General features: G+C 66.0%; 3 protein-coding genes across 3 annotated transcripts; all 3 read right to left on the bottom strand.

Annotated features, from left to right (window-relative positions):
- Window positions 1–951: 951 nt before the first annotated feature.
- On the bottom strand, window positions 952–5,559 carry SLC23A1 (solute carrier family 23 member 1). The gene is made up of 15 exons (XM_069773157.1): window positions 5,524–5,559; window positions 4,972–5,043; window positions 4,641–4,742; window positions 4,374–4,531; window positions 4,192–4,280; window positions 4,016–4,083; window positions 3,750–3,931; window positions 3,517–3,637; window positions 3,248–3,404; window positions 2,917–3,064; window positions 2,690–2,795; window positions 2,475–2,604; window positions 2,076–2,219; window positions 1,827–1,922; window positions 952–1,654 (listed from the first exon to the last, which is right to left on the bottom strand). The coding sequence occupies exons 1-15, from the start codon at window positions 5,557–5,559 to the stop codon at window positions 1,401–1,403; spliced, it is 1,863 nt and encodes a 620-aa protein (XP_069629258.1). The 3' UTR covers window positions 952–1,400.
- Window positions 5,560–5,719: 160 nt separating this feature from the next.
- MZB1 (marginal zone B and B1 cell specific protein) lies at window positions 5,720–7,195 on the bottom strand. The gene is made up of 4 exons (XM_069772261.1): window positions 7,003–7,195; window positions 6,556–6,662; window positions 6,304–6,408; window positions 5,720–6,212 (listed from the first exon to the last, which is right to left on the bottom strand). Exons 1-4 carry the CDS (start codon window positions 7,192–7,194, stop codon window positions 6,035–6,037), a joined length of 582 nt encoding a protein of 193 aa, XP_069628362.1. The 5' UTR covers window position 7,195; the 3' UTR covers window positions 5,720–6,034.
- A 527-nt stretch (window positions 7,196–7,722) lies between these two features.
- PROB1 (proline rich basic protein 1) lies at window positions 7,723–16,129 on the bottom strand. The gene has a single exon (XM_069772260.1). The coding sequence runs from the start codon at window positions 12,809–12,811 to the stop codon at window positions 8,165–8,167; it is 4,647 nt and encodes a 1,548-aa protein (XP_069628361.1). The 5' UTR covers window positions 12,812–16,129; the 3' UTR covers window positions 7,723–8,164.
- Between the last annotated feature and the right edge of the window lie 924 nt (window positions 16,130–17,053).

Raw genomic sequence — 17,053 nt, 5'->3', positions numbered from 1 at the left:
CTTTTATTTCCCTGCTGTATCCCAGCCAACTACAACACCGGGAGGTTTACTGAGGAGGTGAACCTCCCGATTGATGGTCTCTGCTGGGATGGAGCTGCTTTTCTCCATTACAGCCCCTGCGCTGCTGTGTTTGGGGTTTGTGACTAAAACAGATTTGATAGCACCGTGGTGTTTTGGCTGTTGCTGAATGGCACTTGCGCAGCATCAGGGCTTGCTCTTGCTCTTGCTCTGGCCCCAGCAAGCAGGCCGAGGGTGGGCAAGAAGCTGGGAGGGGACACAGCTGACCAAAAGGGTATTGCACACCATGTAACGTCATGTTCAGCAGCAGAAGAGTGAGGGCTCTTCCGCTGCTCAGAGCCTGGCTGAGCATTTGCATTTGCATCACTTAGGGTTTTTTGGTGGTTATTTTTTTCCCCTCTTATTAAACTGTCCTTGTCTCAACCCATGGGTTTTCTCATTTCTGCTCTTTTTGCTCAGGCTGGGGAGCAAGTGCATGGCTGTGCCACCACGCTGGTGTGGACCGACCGTGACAGGGTCATGCAATGCTGGCTTCAGCTTTTCGATTTTAGTGCTAAACCCAAGCCCAGAAATGGGCTTGACTCTGTCAGCCATTGCAGTGAGGCCGTTGGATGCCCTGTGTGCCTGCTGCTGAAAACCAACCGGCTGCATGAGGCAGCGCTTCGCTGGAGCGGCCGGGATAAAGCCGTCTGTCTGGTGCTCCCCGGAGCAGGACAGGTTTGCCAAGGGCTCGTGCTCAACCACCCCTCCCGCTGCACCGGGTTTCGGGCAGAAGCCCACCGCACACGCGGTTGCTAGAGCTGGACAAAATCGTGTGTCTCCGCGGTGGGCAGCCCGGGAGGGAGCGTGGAAAGCAGCTGAAGCCTTTGCAACGCAGAAGGGACGAGGGGACGGTGCAGGACGCAGCAAAGACACTGGTAGGGCAAGTGGGCTTGCATTGTTTATTTTATTATTTTTAATGTATGATCTTAAAATGGGCATCCTAATGCTGGTCTGGATACTGTACCCACACAGAGCCCGCTTCAGCTGCCGGGTAGCCCTGCTGAAGCTGAGGGCACAGCATGAAAATCTGTGGCCCCAGGTGGGAGTTTGTGGCTCCGGCCATCTCTGATGGTAGCTAACGAGCTTCAGCAAGTGCTGAATGAGTCTCAACCAGCTAAAGCTTGAGGTGAAGCAATGACATGGGAGGTGGTGGTCCCCAGGCCTGTACCCCAGGAGCTCGGGATGTCCCTGAAAGGCAACTTGGAGTTTCCCTAGCCCTGTGTTCAAGACGAGCACCAGAAGCCTTGGCTTTGGACTTGGTGGGTGCTAACGAACACCGACAGCACCCGCGGGAGCTCAGCTCGGCTTCTCTGGCGCCGGGGTGTGATCCCTCCCCTCGCTCAGACCTTCGTGCACACAGAGAGCCCGTCCGCCGTACCCTGCACGTCTGCGGCCGCCACGTCGTCGTTGCTGCCCCGCGCCCGGGCCTTAAACCCCGTGAACACCGGGCAGATGGGCACACGCTTCAACCACCGGCTCCTCCTCACCACGCTCATCCCAAAAGGGAAGTCATAGCTCCTCAAGCTGGCTCTCGCCGTGCTGTCTGAGTGCGCGCCCGCCTTCCACTGCACCAGCCCTCGCTCCTCCTGCGTCCCTGCGGCAGCCGGCACCGTGTCAGCTGAGACCCCCGGTGCCTGCCCGCCCACAGCGGGGATGCCCAGCATCAGCCCCCCCCTCACCCTGCCATCCCCTCTTGCAGCTCAAATGAATCTGCCTCCAATGCCACCCCCCCGCTTCCTCCCCCTGGCTCCGACTGCTTTAAATACCCGGGATGGTGTTGTCCAGGATGAAGGCGATGGTCCCCCCGACGAACATCTCTGTTGTTAGCAGCACCGTCAGTATCTGGTCCAGCTCGGGGACACCTGCGAGAGCACGGGGACTGAGCCGGTGCCTGTGAGATAAGCTGGATTTGCCCAATTAATAGCTGCTTGCCAGGGGTGGGCAAGTGACCGTGAGCTCTGCCCTCCTCTCTCCCTAAACACCCAAAATTGGGGCTTTTCATGGCAGGTGGGTACCTGTGTTAATGGCCTTGGGTTGGGAATCCAGGTAGTTTGGCAGCGTCAGCCCAAAAAACATGGCAAAGCCCAGCACGAAGAGATTGCGGGAGGAGTTCATGTCGACGAACTGCAGGTTGGAGAGGCCGACAGCCGTGATCATGCCTGCCAGCAGAGACGGCGGCTGCGTTGCAGGCAGGCAGAGATGCCCACGCTGCTGCTGCCGGCTGGGAGCCGGGCATTGGGGTGGGCTGCCCGCGAAGGCAGCGAGGGGCGTTCAAATGCAGGTGTGGTTCAACCCGAAACCTCAAAGCCCGTCCTGCATCCCTTGAGCTCGCCAGCCCCCAAATCTCTGGGGAAATGGCCCAGGGCTGGCGATAACAGCACTCCGGGTTTGAGAGGCGGCTGCGGCGAGGTTACCGAATAAGGTGCAGAACATCCCGCCGAGGATGGGGTCGGGCAGAGAGGCGAACAGCGCCGTGAACTTTCCGATGGTCCCCAACACGAGCATGATCCCGGCCCCGTACTGTATCACCCTCCTGCTCCCCACCTGCACGAAAAGACCAGCAGTGGGTGATGGCGCCTGTCGTTCCCCCCGCCCCGGCTGAGCCAGGACCCCTGCCCGGTCCCGGTACCTTCGTGATGCCCAAGACGCCGATGTTGGGGCTGGAGGAGGTGGAGCCGTTGCCAGTTCCCAACAGCCCCGCGATGATGCAGGAGATGCCTTCGGTGAAAATGCCTCTGGGGACCAACGCGCACGGGCTGGTCTCCACCACCGCTCTCCCGCAGCATCCCTGCCCGGTCCCCAGGGATGCCACGGCACGGGCAGGGTACCGGCGTGAGGCTGGCCGGCTGGCTCTACCTGTTAATGGCATGCACGGGGGGAGCGGGGGCTCCCGCCAGCCGGGCGCAGGAGTAGTAGTCCCCGATGGACTCGATGATGCCCGCCAGCGTGGCGCTGAACATGCCCAGCACGGCTGCCGAGGTCACTGTGGGCAGACCCCACTGGCCTGCCCGGGGGGGTGGGCAGAGCGGGGTGTCAGGGTGGGGGCACCCAGCCCCTCACCAGTGCCGCTTTGGGCCCCCCCCCCGGGCGCTTCCCAACCCTGGTGATGCCGTGCCAGGTCCTTGCCTCCCCCAGGGCAAAGGGGTATTGGCAGGACCTGGGTGCCATGGGGCCGCCTGGCACTCACAGGGGTAGGGGACCCGAAACCAGGGTGCCACGGACAGGATCTCCCCCCGGGCGTCCGTCCTGGCCTTGTAGCCATACGCCTCGGGCCGGCTGGGGAAGACGCCGGTGCACGTCAGCACGTAGCAGAGCAACCACACCACCATGATGGCCAGGATGATCTGCGGGGGCAGAGACCGGGGACACACTCGGCATTGCTTGCAAATCCATGTGTGGAAAAAGGGGGGATTTTTGGGATGCCCCAGGACCCGGCAGCTCCTGTACGGTCCCTACCGGGAACATCTTGAAGATCTGGACGCGGAGCAGGACGAAGCCGCTGCCCCGCCGGTAGCCGGGCAGGCAGATGTTGACATGCCGCAGGTACTGGGCAAACAGGACAATCAAGAAGATGGTCCTGGGGTGGGGAGGAGAGGAGAAAGACACGAGGTCCTTCATGCCCCTGGCATCCTCCTGGCTCCACGGTGGACACCCCAACCCCCTTGTCCCCCCCCGTCCCCGTGCCGTACAGCGCGGCGATGCCCCAGTGGGAGCCGGCCCGCTCGCCGGCCGCCTGGAAGACGGAGAGCCCGATGAGGGAGACGGTGGGGGTGACAGTCAGCGGCCCGATGTAGCTGAGCAGCGCCCCGGGGAGCCCCAGCAACCCGATGGCCACCTCCACCAGGCTGGACACCACGATGGCCCCCTGGATCTGCAGGGCATGGAGGAGAGGGGGGGGGGGGGTCAGTAGCCCGCCGAGGATTTTGGGGTCCCCTGGGGCGGTGGTGGGGTGTACCTCTCGCATGCGGGGCTGCCAGACGTGGGAGGTGTTAAGCGGCAGAGTCCAGTTGCCGTAGATCTGCTCTGGGGATGGAGGGGAGGTGAGGTGGTCCCTGGGTGCGGGGGGGGGGAGCAGCTGGACAACACCCCACCCCCCCCACCCCCCCTTCCTTGCACCCCCTCAGCCCTCACCTTCAGGCGGGCATCGCCACTTCTCCAGGGCCAGGATGGACTTGGCGGGGACGAGGAAGGCCAGCGCGCTCGCCTGGAAGAGGGGCAGCCTGGGAGGGGGGGAAATGGGATGAGAGGGGACGCCTGCACCCTGCGGCCTGGGGATGGGCAGTGGGGGGTCCCCGCCAGGGCGGCGGCTCTACCTGATGCCCACGGTGGTCTGGATGAGGGTGGTGATACCGACGCAGGTGAAGATGGTGCCGATGAGGTAGCTGACGGTGAGCTGGTCCTTGCCCACGCACAGGCTCTCGGCCAGCAGGAAGGGGACGGCGATGGTGCCGCTGAAGCAGGTCAGGTAGTGCTGGGGGGGGGGCGAGGGAGGGGGGACTCAGCCGGGCTGGGGTACCCCATACCACGGGGAGCAGGGGCTGAGGCTCTGCTGATGGGGGTTACCCCCTTCCAGGCCGTACCTGGAAACCGAGCAGGATGCAGAGGTACCAGGGGGGCACGTCCTCGATCCTGTACAGCATGTCCACCTCTGGCCGGGGGGGCACGGTGCCCGCCCCGGGGTCCTGGCGTGTGGTGGCACAGCTCAGCCCTGGCTCGCCTTTGGGGCTGGGGACGGGGGGGGCAGGGACACCCCGCACCGTCCCCATGGATGGCATAGACTGCCCCAAGGGACCCCCCCCATGCCCTCAGGGATGGGGAGGGGTCCAGGCCGGCCGGTCTCCATCCGATGGTGTGTTACAGCAAGATTTGGGGTGGGCGCCATGCTGCCCAGGGGGGTGCCCCGGTACTCACCCTGCCTGCCGCAGGCATCTCCTTCCCGGGGGGACACGGGGGACCGGCAGGAGCGAGAACCGAGTTCCCATTCTGGCAGTGAGGGCAAGGCAGGAGCCAGGTCAGCGTTGTCCCGGGTGTCCCATGGGAACAGGGCTGGGCTTTGCCCCAGGGCCACAGCTTGGCACGCGTGGCTGGTCAGCCGCACCCGGCACCCGCTCTGACCCCCAAGAGGGGTCTGGGCTCCAAAACCCACCGGTCCCTACATGATGGTTTGTCCCCAGGGGAGGGTGGAGGGGAGTCCCCGCTGGCCCTGGGGTGCCCGGAGCACCCTGCGGCTGCCGGGAAGGATGGCACAGCCAGTCCCAGCTGCAGCATCCCAGCACGTCCCCTTGGTCCTGGGCTTCGCCACAGTCCCCAAACTCACCCCCATCCTTTGCCAGCACCGGCTGGCCACCACAGCCCCGAGGTGGCCATCGTCGGGGTCCGGACCCCCAGTCACCCCCCTCCCTCCCCACTGCCCCAGGATACGGCCAAGGAGGGGATGGGGACAGGGACGGAGGCTGCGTTCACCTGGGGCTGAGCCAGGTCTCCCGAGCGGGTCCCCATCCTCCGGCGATGCGGCCCCGGCGGCGATGTCGCTGCACGGGGCGTTTTATGGCTGTGGGAAGGACTTTAGTCACCACCCGGGCCGTGGCGCGGGGTGGCGGGCTGGAAGGCGGCCATTGGCTGTCGGTTGTGAAACGGGGAGCGCTGCCGTGGGGACGGATCAGCTATTAACTGCTTTAATTAGGGCTGGCACCACCGGCCGGGCCGGGGCACTCCCACCGTGAACACCGCATCGGTAAAACATTATTGCCGGTGGGTTACAGAGTAATTCCCGGCTCGCGGGGGGTCCGGTGGCACGGGGCACCGGCTGCCACCAGCATCCTCCCAGCACAGCCAGGCTGGGTGTCGAGGGACGGTCACGCCGGCGATGGGCGACGCCGGGAAGGCGCCCACCTCCCAGCACGCTTTCGGCTCTCGCTGGGGACGAAGTCGGCTCCGAAGGTCGCCGGGGCATTAAGCATTAACTGCGCCAGGGCTACAGCTCGTTCTGCAGCGCCTTGGGTGGGACCGGCCCCCCGGCTTTGCTGCCGGTGCAGGCCCCCTTCTCCCCATGGCAGAGCAGCTCCCGAAGGGCGGCCGGGCCCCGACGGTGCGCGCCGTAGATCTGCGCTTCTCCCTGCTCGCCCACGTAGCTGAGGCACATCTTGGACAGCCTGCAAGGAGCCGGCTGCGGGTCACACCACGTCCCCCTGCCACGGCGGCCAGGGGACAGCGCCCGGCACCCCCCCCTCATTGCCAACTTACCTGCCTGGCCAGGGTCCCCCCATCACCATCACGCTCATGGGCTCCTGTCTCGGCAGCCCCGGCCCCGCCAGCCGCTTCTCCCCATCCAGCTCCTGCACCCCGTAGCTGTGGGGAGAGGGAGGGGTTGGGGACACCCCTATCCCCGGGGACACCCCCATCTCGGGGATATCCCCATCCCTGGGGACATCCCCATCCCTGGGGACACCCCCATCCCCGGGGGACACCCCGATCCCCGGGGGACACCCCGCTTACCTCTCCCAGCCCTGCGAGCAGCTCCTCTCCAGCACCTCCACGTAGTCAGACTCGCTCAGCGCCTTCCTGCCCACCTTCCCCTCTGCCCTGCGCAGCTGCTCCTCAATCTGGGGTGAAAAAGGGCAGAAACTGGCCAGTGAGGGCAGCAGCCCTGCCATGACCCCGCTCCCAAGCAGGGATGGGGTCCACACACCCCTTGCTCACGGCCCCAGCAGCTGAAGTACTTTTGCACGGGGGGGGGGTGGGGGGGGGGGGTGGGGGGGTGGGGGTGAGGCCATGAGTAGCTGCCAGGGGGCTTGCTGGCCCCAAAGGGCTTTTTTGGGGTGCCAGAGGGGGGCAGCAATCAGCGGCGTGCCCCGGGGGGAGCCGACGGCATGTCCCCAGGCTGGAGCATCCCTGTGAGGGCTCTCACCCCCGGTTTTGGGGTGCTGTCTCCCCAATCCCCACCTGGAAGGCGATGGCGTAGCAGGCGTCGCAGTGCAGGGATTCGGGCATGTGGGGCGAGAGCCGCTCCTCGGGGCTGAGCCGGGGTGCAGAGATGGAGTGGGCTGGGGCGGCAGGGGGGCCCCCGCACATATCCTCAGCCCCTGTTCCTACCAGCAGGCTCAGGGCCAGCCACGCCGCCAGTGCCGGCCGCATCCTGCCACGATGCCGAAAGTGCTGGGGCGGAGGCACGGGGCGGCTATAAACCCCCCCGGGGCTGGCGAGTGGGCACTGATGCGCAGCCGACGCACCTGCATCCGGCTGACGCAGCCCCGTCCATCCCCAGGGTGTTGGGGCAGGGGGTGGGAGGGGGTGCATGTGGGGTGTTCCCCGACCGAATGTCCCCTCTCCGGGAGGTTTTCGGTGATATTCAGTCCCGTAGCGCCCGACCCCTCCTCCTTGGCTCAAATCCTCCCTGGGATGGTGTGGACCTACCTGGGCTGGGGCTGGGGTGGGAGTTTGGGGGTCAGGGCTGGGGTTTGGTGTTCGAGGGCTGGGGTTCAGGGCTTCCTAATGACTGTGGAGCCCGCTCCTACTCCCAGAGACTGGGATGCATCTGGTCGACACTCCAGGACAGACAGACGGACTGTGGGGTCCAAGTGCCTCAGCCCCTCAGCTCCCCTAGAGGGGCTGCAGGAGCCCCTCGCACCCCCCTCCCCCTTTACAGACTACACAAATGCAGGATGAATACACAGGGTTTAGTGCTGTCTCAGCATTTTTATTACTATTTCAGGGAGTCCGTGCTGCAGCTGTGGCTGTGGGCAGGGGGCTGGCGGTGGCCAGGCCATAGTCCCCCTGTGCCGACCAGCCCGGGTTGCCCTCAGGATGGGACCCACAGTACAGGGGAAAGTGGGGGCCGTGCATCTGGTCCCTTTGCCGGCTGGGGCCCATAACTTCAGGCCCCCCTCAGGGACTGCCAGGTGGTCGCATTGGAAAATATCCTTTTTCTCCCCGTTCCCACGAGGAGCTGGTGAGGTCCAACCGATGCCTGTTACCTCTCGGCACTTCGCCGGCTCAGCCACGAGCGGGGGTCTCTCCCGTACCAGGGTTGATGCCGACTGGGGGGTTACAGCCCAGCTGCTCGGGAAGGGACGTGCCACGTGGGTCCATCCCCGGCCAAGGACCGTCACATCTGGAGCAGCGGTCCCTTCTCGGCCCCGGCAGGGCTGGCACGGGCAGGGGCCTGGCCAGGGCTGGGGCCAGGGCTGGCCCGCATCCCCGTGGGGATGTAGTACAGGCTCTCCAGGTATCCACAGTCGGGACCCCCGGCAGTGGGCGGCCCCTCACCCTTGGGAGCAGAGCTGAAGGTCCCAGAGAAGCTGGGGTTTTCGGCAGCTGGCAGGTCAGGGTGTGCCGGAGAGAGTGCGGAGGGTGCCAGGAGCCCCGGGAAACCACCGTAGGGCAGGTAGGGTGGGCCATAGACCCCTGGGGCCATGACCAAGGGGTTGAAAGGAGCCTGGTAGAGCCCGGTGTGCGATGCCACCGGTGGGATGAGCACCTCCAGGTACTGCCCGGTCTCAGGGTCGTAGAGCGTTTTCAGCTGGGGCTGCCGTGGTGGCTCCATGTAGTAGCATTTCCCACTGTCGGGATCGACAAGCATCCTCCGGTGCACGGGCAGGTGGGGGGCGAAGGGCTTGGTGGGGCTTGGTGTGCTCTTGCTGCTCGGCGAGGCACCGTCGGTCCTCCTTAGGAAATGGGGAGCATCCTCGAGGCGAGGCTGGGGCTGGGCTGGGGGCAGCAGCACCGGACGCTCTGCAGCAGCTGGGCCCTCGGGGGGCTGGGGCAGGGTGGGCTTGGGGCCGGGTTTGCTCCAGGGCGCTTCCCCACCAGGCAACGGACACGCACCAGTCCCCAGTGGAGCGCTGGCTGGGTTGGGGACCAAAGGGGATCCAAAGGATGAGCTGGCCACGCTGGAGACTGATGGGTGCCCAAGGGAAGTGGGGACTCGGTTGGTAACCAAGGGGGACCGAAAGGATGAGCTGGCTGGGTTGGGGGCCAAGGGGATCCCGAGTGACGAGTTGGCCAGATTAGGGACTGAGGGGGTCCCAAAGGATTCGCTGGATGGATTGGGGACCGAGGGGGTCCCAAAGGCTGTGCCGCACAGGTTGGGGACCAAGGGGGTCCCAAAGGACGCACTGGCTGTGTAAGGGATCAAGGGGGTCCCGAAAGACTTGTTGGTGGAGTTGGAGACCAAGGGAGTCCCAAATGATGTGCTAGCCAGGCTGGAGGCTAATGGGAAGCCAAAGGATGAGTTGGTCATATTGGGGACTGTGGGGGTCCCAAAGGTTGTGCTAGCTAGGTTGGGGACCAAGGGAGTCCCAAAGTATGCGCTGGCTGGGTTGGGGGCTGCAGGGGTCCCAGAGGACGTGCTGGCCAGATTGGGGACTGCAGGGGTCCCAAAGGACGTGCTGGCTGGGTTGGGGACTGCAGGGGTCCCAAAGGACACACTAGCTGGGTTGGGGACTGCAGGGGTCCCGAAGGATGTGCTGGCTGGGTTGGGGACTGCAGGGGTCCCAAAGGACACACTGGCTGGGTTGGGGACTGCAGGGGTCCCAAAGGATGTGCTGGCTGGGTTGGGGACTGCAGGGGTCCCAAAGGACACACTGGCTGGGTTGGGGACTTCAGGGGTCCCAAAGGATGTGCTGGCCGGGTTGGGGACTGCAGGGGTCCCAAAGGACATGCTGGCTGGGTTGGGGACCAAAGGGGTCCCAAAGGACGTGCTGGCCGGGTTGGGGACCAAAGGGGTCCTAAAGGACACACTGGCTGGGTTGGGAACTGAAGGGGTCCCAAAGGATGTGCTGGCTGGGTTGGGGACCAAAGGGGTCCCAAAGGACGTGCTGGCTGGGTTGGGGACCGAAGGGGTCCCAAAGGATGCGCCGGCTGGGTTGGGGGCTGAGGGCAGCTTTGGCATCGGAGAGGATTTGGGGGCTTTCACAGGAATTGCTAAGTAGTTGGAGTTCTCTGCCAGGGCAGCAGGAATGTATGGCTCGGTGGCTGCCGGCCAATTCGGTAAATGTTCCCAGGCCTCCCTCCTCTCCGGCAGCCGGCCAGAGGGACCTTCGCCGCCCTCCCCAGCTCGAAACGGGGCAGCAGGGCCGGTGCCACCAACGGAACCGCCGCTCCCCGCGGACACCGTCCGGCTGCCTGGCTGCTTCTGCCTCTGCTCGCTTGCGGGCGGCTCTGGCACGCTTCCCGCTGCCGGTTTCACAGGCTGTGGGTATGCGCTGCTGCCAGCCAGGGGTCCGGCTTGGGGGTCCCCGCTGTCGCTGCTGCCGTGCCGCTGCACCGTTGACTCAGGCCCCTCGGCAGCGTGGAGCTCTCCCGTGCCGCCACGGCCGCGTCCCTCCTTTCCCTCCGTGGGACTTGGCGGCGGTGGTGGGAGGAGAACGGTCTTCTCTGTCCGCAGCAGTGCGCTGCTCTGAGACGGGGAGCCCTCCCTGGCTGCTGCTGGGGACCGCCGGCCCACCAGGACGTGGAGGTGGGTCTCCACATGTGGCACCCCCTCAGCCACCGCTGCCCGTGGCGGCACCCTGAGCTCGCTCCGCTCCCGGCGCGGGGGGGATGCTGGCGGCCCCTCCACGGTAGCCGACCCCCTCCGTGTGGCCTGGACCCTCGTGATGTGGACGGGGGAGCCCCGGGTGGGCGAGGGCCGGCCGCCGGGGAGCTTTGCGGGGTCCTCGGCACACGCCGCGGCTGGCTTTTGGCCGGCAGCCGCCAGCGCCTCCTCGTCCCCCGGCTCCGTCGCTGGCTCCCGCCGGCAGACCGAGGTGCAGTGGATGACAAGCGGGGTGGCCGGTGGCGGCTCCCTGCCGCTCGCCGGTGCTGCGGTGCCACGGGATGCGCCGACGGTCCCGAAGCAGAGGCTGTAGCTGCTCTTCACCAGCTTGCGCACGTCCCGGGGCTGCGGGATGCGCACCTTCCCCTTCTCTTCTGGCTCGGGGGGGGTGGCCGGCGTGGACCCCCGGGCTGGGGTGCCGGGGCTTGGCGGCTGGCAGGGCGCTGACAGCGGCTTCTCCTCCTGCCGACTCCATGGCACCAGCCTCACCTCCTGCGCCCGGGAGGTGAAGAGGCGGCACGGTGGCGCGGCGGGGAGCACCCGGCTGTCGGCCTCGAAGGGGAGGGTTTGGGGGTGGCTGGGGTGGATGGCTCGCTGCTTCAAGCTGGGCCACGGCTTCAGCGCTCTCTCAAATCTGGGGGCAACGTCCAGCGCCTTCCCCACCCCGGGGTGGGCTTCGAACAAGGCGCGCGCTCGCCGGTAGCTGGTCCTCTCCGATGCTGGCTCCTTGGTGGCACCGGGCAGCCGGTGGCCCTCCAGCACCTCCTGGTACTTCATCCTCTGGTTGAGTTCGTTGAAGGTTGTCTTCAGCTTGCAGACGCTCTCCCTCGTTGCCTCGCTCAGCACCACCCCCTTGGCGGGATGGGTGGTGGTGGCGGTGGCATCCCCCACGGCCACCGTGGCCACTGCGGCCAGCGGCATCCCCCCGCCCCGCAGCTCCTCGGCCGAGAAGCTGCAGTCCGAGCGGGAGAGCGAGCTGGACTTGCCCTCCAAGCCGTCCCCCGGCAGGTCGGTGCCAGCAGAGGACGGCCCCGAGGAAGTCGAGCTGCCCCGCAGCCCCTTCTGCTCCATCTTGATCCTCTGCTCGTACTGCATTTTCTTGGCGAGGACATTTTTCACCAGGCAAGAGGCTGCTCTGGTCTTGCCGGCGTCAGCATCCAGGGAGGCTGTCTTCACAAACTGCTTGTAGTTGAGCCTGAAGTCCTCTCCGACAGCCCTGCCCTTGCTGAGGGGCTCCTTCCTGGCGGGGGACAGGGGTTGGGGGGCCGGGCCATCCCCCCAGGGGCCGAAACCCGTCTCCTTCCTCTCCTTCCTCTTCAGCAGGATCTGGCGCTTGGGGACGGTCCTCTTCTTGCAATGGCCCTTCCTTGCCTCGCCGCTCTCCAGCTCCACGTCCACGCACTCAAACTGCTCCTTACTCAGCAAGCCCAGCAGCTCCCCGTCCACGCCGACCGGGAAGGGCCAGCCCACCCCGCCGTGGACGGCTGCCGCCGTGCCCCGGGGCTCGCCGCCAGCCGCCGCCGGCCACCGCCGCGGCCGCCCGCTGTCCTCCGACAGCGAGTTGGAAAGGCTGGAGGAGGTGTGGGAGCTGCACATGTCGAGGCGAGCGCCGGGGAGACCCGAGAGGCTGCGGAAAGCTCTGGCCGTCAGCGCCCGCACCTCGCCGTCCACCTCGTCCGAATCGCTGGGTGCCCCGCCGAGCATCCCCCCAGGCTGCCGGGGCAGAGCCGGCTCCCCGCCGGCGGCGGCGGCGGTGGCAGCGACGGGCTGCCGGGCCCCGCCGAGGGGACCCATCCTGCCCCCCTGCCCCGGGCTATTCTTAGCCGCGAGGGACAGCTGAGCCCGCTGCGGGCGGGCGAGGGGGCCGGGCGGCGGGGGGACGCCGGGGGCCCCCGTCGGAGCCCAGCGCCCCGGGGCAGCCCCCTCGGCACGGCCACCCCGTCGCCCCGTGTCCCAGGTGGGCGTCCCCTCCTCGTCCAGAAACTCCAGGCAGTCCTTGAAGGTCTCCGTCCCCTCCGAGCACAGGGCGGAGTGGTAAGAGGAGACGGAAGAGCCGGACATGCTCTTGGCGAGGTCGTCACGGGGGAGGCAGGGGAGGTGGCCCTCCTCCTCCGACGTGGACCGCCGGCCCTCGCCGCCGCTGCGGGGACCCTCGTCGTCGGCGCCGGGCAGCTCGGCGTGGGAGAGCAGGACGGGGTCCCTCTTCCCGCGGGGCATCGCGGCAGGGATGACCCTCAGGGTTGCCAGCTGGTGCCGGGGGACCCTTCTCGGTGCCGGGGACTCTCTCCCAGGGACGCTGGCTCGACCTTCTGGCTCCCTCGCCGTCACGGCGGCTGGACCCAGCGGCAGGATGGAGCAGCCCCTCGATCACATGGACGTCAGCGAGCGCCAGCCCAGGGGAGGCAATGCCAAGCACGTTGCAGGGATGCCACCACCGCCCCCGGCCTCAGGGGTCTGCCGGGGGGCTGCCAGCACCGTCCCCTGCCCCCTCGCCCGACGCCACTGCTCCCCAAACCTGCCGGCGATGTGCTGGGGCATCCCTGTGCCCCACAGATGTACCGGGGCCGTGGGCCCCGGCGCAGCGGGCCGGGCTGCCCTGGAGCTGGGGAACCCGCAGACCCCTCTAGGGACATCCCACCCCTGTGCAGAGGGCACGGCCAGACCCCAGGCTGCTGCTCCGTCCCTGCAATGGCTCCTTTCCTGGTGCCTCTGCCCGCCTCGCTGCACAGACGGCGTGTCCCCATCCTGGGGGCTCCCCCCAAAACCACCCTGCCCCAAGCAGCAGCTCCCCCAGAACTCATCGCAAGCAGTCAGGAGCAAATGCAAGGCTTGAAATCAAACCAGGCACCGAGCACCTCCAGGACTCACAAGAGCCAAACGATGGATGGCTATTATTTGCCTTTTTTCAGGGACCCAAAGCAAGCGGTCGGGGCGCTTGGCATGGCACGGCACGAGGGTCTCCGCAGCTTGCTGGCCCTAACCACCACCAGTGGAGCTCAGTCCCGGCTTTCGGGGGGGATTTTTGCAGTGAAGCAATGGCAGCAGGTGCTCCCCAGCAGTGCCAGCCCTGGAGCAACCTGATGCCCAAGTTCTCTGGGTTCATGCAGGGACTAAATTTAAACCTTGGCAAGGAAAAGGAGAGGAAAGCTTCCCTGATAGCTGGCCTGGCACTTTTAACCCTTCGCTGCTGAGCAGGGCTGTGCTTGCAGGTCGCATTTGTGCCCATGGGGAGCGGAGGAGACCTGCCGTGGGTGGCACCGGCCAGCGTGGTGGCTTTGTGCAAGACAGTGTGTGTGGGGATTTCAAATCCCCAAATCCCTACAACCCGGCTTTGCAGGGAGCCAGTGGGATGCAGCTGCCAGGGGAGGAGCTCCTGGATGGCACGCTGCACCCCAAAACCTTGGGCTGCTGCTTGGGTGCTGCAACCACCCTATGGTCCCCATGCGAGGGGGGGTCCAGCTCTCAGCCTGGGGCTGGCCAGGAGCATCCCCGAGCCCGCCGTGCCTGGCTCCCGGCAGCGCGGGCTCACAGCAGGGCAGCCCGGCGGGCGCCTGCTGAGTCACTGCTGGCTCCAGCCCCAGCACAGCCCAGCCAGGAGCACTGCAGGGACCTTCCTGCAGCCCCTGCCCACTGCTGGATTTGCGGTGCCGGGGGGGACATACAGACCCACAGCGGGAGAGGGGACACAGTTCCCCCTGGGACTGAGCTGTCCCCAGCCAGTCCAGATCCCAGAGAGACAGTGTTTCGTTCCCCCTCCTCCACCGAGGGGTCGTGCCCACCGTCCCAGGGCCGCTGGTAGCTGGTGGGAAAGGGAGGTTGGTCCAGCCTGGGGTCACCGTTGTCCAGCTGAGCCTCCCCGGGGTGCCTTGCCGATGCCTTTGGTGCATCCAGGGTACCACTACTGGGGGAGAGGAGGAAGGTCGGAGAAGGTACAAGGGGAACAATGGGCTGCAGGCACTGGTGAAGCTCTGGGTAAGGTAAAATAATCAGCTCAGGGAGGATCACTGCAGCTCTCCCTGGGCACGAAAGGAAAAGTCTTTGCACTACTGCCTACAGGTCCTGCTAACCTGGCAGTGGGTGCAAGGCAGGTTTAGGGCAACGACTCATATAACCGCTTCAAAGCTTTCCTCGCCCTCTTTTCCAGCACTCGCACTAGGCACAGTTCTTGCTGCTGCTGCACCTTTCACTCCGACACCCGGATCCTGCCAAAACCGAAATGGTCAGAGCGTCAACAGCTGCGACAAGCGGTATGGCAATACCGGAGGCTGCGAGGGTGGCTGGAAAGTACCGCTGCACACCCAGCCGTTCATCTTCTTCCCCGGCACCTGCTCTCAGTGCTGCGGGAGATGGGATGGCCCCATACGCTCCCTGCTCCATAGGGCCAGCTCTGTGGAAAAAGCGTGGCTGGGTTGCAGCAAGGACTGCCGGCTTGGCTGGTTTCTTCCAACAACCCCGAGGCTGCCACGAACAACCTGTCTGGGTGTGCTGTTGAAGCACAGAGGGAACCGGCTGGGCAGTCCTGTCTCACCGCCCCGGCTGCAGCCTGAGGCTGCCAGCAACCTGCTGGGCAAGAGCCCTGCTCCAGCACCAGCATCTCCTCCTCCTGGTCCTTGGGTTCATCCCCCACTCCAGCCTCAGTGCGGCATGTGATTTCTAAACAAGAAAGAGAGAGGAGGGCGTAGTGGAGATCCCCGGGGTTCTCCTACCAACCAAAATACAACCATTTTAGGTTAAGAGGCTGTAAACTCAACTTCCAGCACCCAGAGCAGTTCGGGGTGTGTGTGGGAGCAGCCTGTTAGGCACAAGCATGTTACAGAACAATGGGCGGACCCAGGCTGAACCAGACTTGCTAATTAAACACCGATCTACTTTTATGTTTAAGCCAGCATGATACCGCCTGTAGACTCACCATCGCATTTGCTTATTAACTTGTTTTTTTGTGCCAGCTCTGTGCGTGCTCGCCTCTCAACGCTGGCAAGCTTGAACCAGAGGCAGCAAGGAGGAAGACGAAGGCTACTGGTAGCTGCCAAAAGCAGGACGTGCCTCTCCCACGCTGGAGCTACTTTTTGCAACTCCAAAGGAGCAGGAAACACTGGCCCTGCTTGGCAGAGGCTTTCGAAGCTGCCTCTGGGGTTTGGAAGGGAACCGGGCATCCAAACCACGCCGGCAGCTCCGACAAATCTCAAGCGCTTCAGTACCCGAGGCTGGGATGCACCGGCCCAGGGGGAAAATACGAACAGCTTGGCTGGCCCCAGCCTGCAAACGGATCGGCCTCCGAGCCCGTGCAAGGACTCCACGCCGCCGCCTTCCTCTCCGCGGCACCGACCGCGTCTCACGGCCACGCGTGGGGGGTGACGCCCGAGCAGGCGCCCCGGGGCTGCGCGCCGCAGGCGCCCTCGAAGCTCCGGTCTGCCGAGACGGCGGTTTCAAGCGCCAGCTCCCAGAGCGCGGGCCCGGGCTCGGCACAGGGCGGAGCAGGAGGGATCCCGCCGGCCCCACGGGCGTTATTTTGGGGCCGTGACCCGCAGGGGGCTCCCAGGGTGACCCCCCCGCCGGCCGCCAGCGCCACTGGCGGACCCCGCTGCGCCGGGGGCGTGGCCTGCGCAGGCCCCTCCCCCGCACAGCCAGGGGAGGCGTGGCTGGCGGGACCCCGCCCACCTCGAGGCCCCGCCCCCAGAGCAGCAGTCCCTGTCAGGCGCACCCCCTCCTCAGACGGGGAGGGGTGATAGCGGCCCCCCCCCCCCCCCCCGATCCCGAGTCCCCGGTCCCGCCGCTCGCTGGGGACCGCCAGCGCCTCGGCGAGGTGCCGCGGCTGGCGGTCCGCCCACGGCCTCAGCGCCCGCCGCCATCTCCCGCACCGCCGCGGCAAATGGCGGCCGCCGTCGCCGGGCCTTCTCCGTCTCCTAGCAACGCGCGCGCCTGCCCCCCCCTCCACCCCCTCTCGTCTTAAAGGGGCCGCGGCCGGGACACCCCCCTCCCGCCCCGCAGCGAGCGCGCCCGTCGCGTCCCCTGCCCCGGCGCCGAACCGGGGCCGCGGCTCCGCAAGCCGGGGAAGGGCTCGGCCTCCACCGAGGCCCCAGGGAATACCCGCGGCTCTCCCGGGCTCGCCGCCGCCTGGGGCGGGCTGTGGCCGCAGGGGCAGCAGTCAGTTCCTCGCCCATCCCCGCGGCCGCTGCCGCCATTTCGCGTGGAACAAACTCCCAGACAGCACCATTCTCTCGTTTCAAAGTCAGGCTTTTACCACGGTACAGACAGGCACAGAAATGTCAAGTCTTTCGTTAAAAAAACCCAATATATATATATATAAACCCATTTGCAAGTCCCAGGTATTCCCCAAGAAACAAGAGCATCCCACTGCACTGCTCCAAGCGAACAGGCCTGCTCAGGGAACACCTTTTTCTCCCTTTAGAGACCCAAGAAATTATCAGAAGTCAATGGCAAGTAACCTTTGGTTAGTGA

Source organism: Haliaeetus albicilla, chromosome 27 (genome assembly GCF_947461875.1).
Source record: "Haliaeetus albicilla chromosome 27, bHalAlb1.1, whole genome shotgun sequence".
Lineage (NCBI taxonomy): Eukaryota > Metazoa > Chordata > Aves > Accipitriformes > Accipitridae > Haliaeetus > Haliaeetus albicilla.
This window is presented reverse-complemented; position numbering and strand designations above follow the sequence as displayed.